The sequence below is a fragment of the Gallus gallus genome, chromosome 3 (genome assembly GCF_016699485.2).
Source record: "Gallus gallus isolate bGalGal1 chromosome 3, bGalGal1.mat.broiler.GRCg7b, whole genome shotgun sequence".
NCBI lineage: Eukaryota > Metazoa > Chordata > Aves > Galliformes > Phasianidae > Gallus > Gallus gallus.
Window position 1 is genome coordinate 25578826 of NC_052534.1, and position 5292 is coordinate 25584117.

General features: G+C 60.7%; 1 protein-coding gene across 1 annotated transcript; it reads right to left on the reverse strand.

Annotated features, from left to right (window-relative positions):
- Positions 1-810: 810 nt before the first annotated feature.
- Positions 811-4841, reverse strand: SIX2 (SIX homeobox 2). The gene is made up of 2 exons (NM_001044695.2): positions 4016-4841; positions 811-1890 (listed from the first exon to the last, which is right to left on the reverse strand). The coding sequence occupies exons 1-2, from the start codon at positions 4573-4575 to the stop codon at positions 1587-1589; spliced, it is 864 nt and encodes a 287-aa protein (NP_001038160.1). The 5' UTR covers positions 4576-4841; the 3' UTR covers positions 811-1586.
- Positions 4842-5292: the final 451 nt, after the last annotated feature.

Consider the following 5292-nt stretch of genomic DNA (forward strand, 5'->3'; position numbering starts at 1 on the left):
CGTCTCACTGCAATTTCAGCCAACGTCTGCAACCTAGGCACGGCCTCTGCTGATCCACGCATATTTCTATACTGCTTGAAGCCATATCGTTTTCTCGGTTTATTTTTCGCAAGAAATTCATTTAAAAAGGGGTGGGGGGGAGGGGAAGAAGAAAGAAAACAGCCCACGAGAAACAGCCCAAGAACGCTGGCAGTCTTTGAGGAATATTCCAAACGTGACATATTTACGCTCAAAGATTTGGTAGCAGAGGTGAAGACCCCGGGCAAAGCGCAGTGATGCTGCGGGCCGGGGATGGATCAGGCAGCGCTACCTACTGGGTGTTCAGGTCTACCCAGCACTGTGAGGAAGCCCTTGGCTTAGAATAAAGCAAAATCGCGGGCAGCCTGCCCGCCTTTTGCCACCCTGTGCTTAAAAATCCTAAAAAACCAAGAGAGAAAGAAAAGAATGGCGCATTCCCGTTCCCAGCACCACCCCCGCAAGCGCGGAAGAGGCTTTTGCAGAGCGACAGTGCGGCAGCGGGGCAGGGTCCGGCCGCGCTCCACTGAGGAGCAGGTGGTAAATCCCCCGAGGGGCTGACCCAGCCCCCCGCCGCCCCCCCCCCGCCCTCGTCGCGTTCCCTTCCCTGTCCCTTCGCCTTCTGCTCCCGCAGTGCGCACTGCGTCACCGCCACGGGACGGACTGAAGGACGGAGCGGCCCCGATGTTCCCGGTCCGTGCGTCCGTCCCGTCGCGGCGGGGCAATGAGGGCGTGCCCAGAGGGTCGGCTGAGCCCGGAGCATCCCTCGGGCGAGTGAAGCAGCCGCACGTCGGGTTAGATTTCTAAATTTTATTATAAAATAAAAGCAGAAATATCTTCCAAAGAATGTATTCACATAATATAAACAATAAACAAAACTAAGGTCGAGTGACTTGCGGTTGATACTGTCGGTTAGGTCTAAACTTGAGCAGCAATCCTTCTTCCCTGCCCGAACCGGGCCGGGCCTCTCCTCCTTCCCACCCCGCAAACGGCGAAAGCACCACACGGCTGAGGCCGAAGCAGCCGTCTTTCTGCATAGCGTCAGCTACAAGAAGGTTACAGAGTCTGCCTAGTGCGTGTTGCTGCTATAACTTGACTACAACTTCTGTATTCTTAGTTGCGATTGTACATCGTACACCTGCCGCGGATACATAGCTACAATAGGATAACGGGAGCGATGCGGGATTCCAATCGGGATTCCTTCCCACCCCCCCCACCCCCCACCCCAAAATCACCGCGCTCCTTTACGCGCACGGAGCACGCTGGCGGATGACAGCACCGAGAGGGTCGCGAGGAGCTGCGGTGCGGCCCGAGGGGACAGCCCCGGTCCTGTCCCACCGCCCCGAGCCTTCCCCGGGGCTTCTCACGGTGCTGCTGCCCACGGCCCGGACAGCAGCAGGGGGGGTGCGGCACGGCGCGGCCGCTGAGGGCTTTGTCATCGCTTACAGTCTCTGGTAAGATTGAGAGGGAAAAATAAAGGAGGAAAAAAAGAAAAAAAGAAAAAAAAAAAAAAAAGGAGAGAGAAAAAGAGGGAGTAAAGGAGGTGCGAAGGAGGGAGCGTGTAAGCGGTTTTAAGAGCCCAGATCGACCAGGTTGGATGACATGGGATTGAGGATGGAGTCCTGCAAGCTGTGGTGGTGCATGGGGTCGGTGCTGGGCACGGGGATGGCGCTGGGGCCCTGCGGGTGGCCCAGGCCGTGCAGGGGCTGCAGCCCCGGGTTGGAGCCGAGCAGCAGAGCGGGGCTGGAGGAGGTGTGGTCCGGGGTCCCTGACGGCGTCTTCTCGTCCTCCGAGCTCCCCAGAACTGTCTTATTCCCGTTCATTGACGCCGAGAGCGGGTTGTGGCTGTTGGAGTTGGAATTCTCGTTGTTTTCCCTAGAGGAAACACAAAAGGGAGGGAAGTCACCGGGTGGCACCGCGGGAGCGGGGCCGGGGGGGGCTGCCGGGAGGTGCGGAGCGGCGCGTTTACGAACTGCGGACCTCCGGGGCCTCAGCATCCGCCGCAGAGGTCTGAGGGCCTCCGGGTGCGTCACTCGGGGCTGCCGCTCGCCCTGCGGAGCGGTACAGAGCCCGAAAGATATTTTCTGCTCCCGTCTATCGCAAAGCGATACACGGCGCGGGGAGGGAGCAAGGAGGGAAGAAGGGAAGGGGAAGAGGAAGGCAAAGAAAAAGAAAGGCCGTTTGACTTTATAACTGCTCCCCGAGCCGAATCGGAGCTCTGCTGCGGCTTCCAGCTGGAAGGCCGAGTGGTGCTCCGCGCTGAACCCTTCCTTTTGCTGAAGTAAGCGGACATTTCCCCCCTCGTCCTAAGCTTAAAACTCAAAACATCGCCCAATAAGGAAGATCGGGCAGAGCCCGCAGCTCTCTCGCCTCTCTCCGAGCCCTCCCGCCCCCCCCTTCCACTCCCCCCCCGTCCGGGCGGCCGCTCCCGGCGGGCAGAGGGCTCAGTGCGGGGCCCCGCTGCGGGCGGGGGGAGCCGACCATGGGGCCGCCTACCTGGGGCTGAGGTTCGTAGGGCGCGGGCTGTCTCGGGATTCAGCACCCGGGAAAACACCGAGAAATGGCTGGAGGCTTGCCAAGCCCCTTCGAAATATGTTTTTCTATGTAGTCAGTTTTTTTTTTTCCCCCGAAATAAGAGGGGTAAGGTGGGGTGGAAGTGACCGTCCTGTCAAGGCTAACGCAGCTTTTAGACGTAGCTCCCGCAGACACAGCTCTGCCTGAAATCCTGAAGGCGTTTCTAACGTACTTAGGAGCTTTTGCGGGAGCTACAACGCGCTGCGTGCGGAGGGCCCGAGCCCGCAGGGTTTGCTGGGGAGCACCGCGCCGGCATTGGCTGCTCGCTGAGGGCCGCGGGATGGGGCTGAGACACTTTATGCCAAAAAAATAAAAAGAGAAAAGAGAACTCTGTTCGAACAAGTCGCTCGAGTGAATGGCAATCCCATTTTTCCCAACGCCCGGAGGGTAATATTAGGTGGAGTGTATTTTTCAATGTCAAAAATTCTTATTTGTCTCTGGAGACTTTTAAAACTTGACTCCTCGGGAAAAAAAAAAAAAAAAGAAAAGAAAAAAAAAGAAAAAAAAAGATAAAAAGGGGGGAAAAAAAAGGAATGGAATAAACTTAACCTTCATTTCCTTTTTTTCTTTGGATATTCGAAGGTGAATCCCTGCTATCAGCAATAAAAGGGATCTCTGACGTGTAGTAAAACCAACGCTTACGGGGATTATGAGGGAGAATTAAAGCCCCGGAGCTGTCTGTGGGACCGCACGGAGCGGCCCGGCGCAGCCATTCCCGAGCCGCGTTGGGCGGACGCGCGGAAAGAGGTCCCCGATGCGCGGACCCGCGGGCGGCTTCTGGGCCGTCCACCGCCGTGCGGTCAGACCGTGCGGGTGGGCTGAGAGGGGGCACAGAGCAGTCAGGAGACGTTTCGCTCCCCCTCGAGCCTCCGTGCTGGGGCACGGGAACGGCTGCGGGAAGTCCTCCCGACTACCCGAGTATACAGTGCCTATCGCATTAACCTCCGCCCGGCAGTGGATGGTCCCTCCGATCCATTTAACGGGAAAATCACAGCGCCCGAACCACGACCGGTACAATCGCATCTGTACATAAGTACGAATCCACGAGCACCTCTCCGGGAAGCGAATACAAACTACAACGCAACGAGCACGGAAAGAGCTCGCTCCCTCCTGTCCCTGCCTCGCCCCGGGAGCCGGCAGCAATGTGCGGGCCGCCCCTTTCCCTTCGGGCTTCGGAGCCGCTCGGCCCCGCCGTTCCCCAACCCCGGGCCGCCCGTACGGACGCGCTCCGACGGCTGCTGCACGGCGCTGCTCCCGGAGCTCTCGCCTCCCGGCCGGGCCTCGTCGAGGCCGTCCCGGCGAAGGCGCGGACGGGATGGGGAAAGCCGCGCGGGCCCCGCCGACACCGCTACACCTCTCGGGCGGCCCTCGCAGCGCGGGGCGGCATCCTCGGGGCCGGGGAGCGCGGGCGCGGGGGGAGCCGTACCTTTCCTTGGCCTCGGCCGCTCGGTCCCGCTGCCGGCGGTTCTTGAACCAGTTGCTGACCTGCGTGGTGGTGAGGCCGGTGGCCTCGGCCAGCTCCCGCTTCTCACGGGGGGACGGGTAGGGATTGTGCGCGTACCACTCGCGGAGGACGCTGCGGCTCTTCTCCTTGAAGCAGTAGCTGGTCTCCTCGCCGTCCCAGATGGAGCGGGGCAGCGGGAACTTGCGGCGCACCCGGTACTTGCCCACCGCCCCTAGGGGTCGCCCCCGCAGCTTCTCCGCCTCGATGTAGTGCGCCTTGAGCCAGAGCTGCTGCAGCTTGGGGTGGTTGTGCGCCGAGAACTGGTGGCTCTCCAGGATCTTGTAGAGCTCTCGGAAGTTGCCCCGATGGAAGGCCACCACGGCCTTGGCCTTCAGGACGCTCTCGTTTTTGTGGAGGTGCTCGCACGCAGGGAGGGACCAGAGGAACCGCCCCAGCCGCTCGATGTTGCCGCCTTGCTGGAGCACCTCGCAGACGCAAGCCACTTGCTCTTGGGTGAAGCCAAAAGTCGGGAGCATCGACATGGTGAGCCCTGCCCCGCCGCGCACCCTACGGCCGCTCGGTGGGGCGGCGGGCAGCGGCCCGCATGCGGGGCCGGCCCCGGGGCGGTGGCGCCCGGCGGGGCCCGGCGGGACTCACGGCCCGGCGCGGGGGACCGCGGCCATCGGCGGAGCCCGGCGCCGGAGCGGGGCGCGGGGAGCTGCTGAGGAGCGGTGCCGGAGTCGCGGAGCCCGAGCGCGGAAGGCTTTTCCCCGGCCGCCTCCTTTTTGTAAGTCCGAGTTGCGAGAGTAACTTTGTGCCTCTTTTGTCTCCTATCTGCAGCGCTCGTAGCGGCCGCGGCTCTCCCACCCCCACCCCCCTCGGCCGCCGGTTTGGGATCTCCCTGCTTCCCCCCCACCCCCCTCCGCCGAAAGATCCCACATAATATAGCGGTAAAGTCCCGCTCCCTCTCTCCTCTCCCTCTCGGAGTTTTCCCCCCTTTCTTTCTCTCTCTCTCTCTCTCCCCCCCCCCCCCCCCCCTTTTTTTTTTTTTTTTTAATAATATTATTCTAAGCTGGCATGAAAAGTGATTATCCGCGCTGTGATTGGTCCGGTTATCTGACCCGGGGACTGCCAGGAGAAGACAATAGTTTTAGTCAAATTATTTGCCATGGTGACGCTGTCAATCAGGGGTAACCCGATCTGTTTTGAGGTGGCTCCCCGGCTGGGTTGACAGATTGCTCAGATCCACTCCGAGGCGG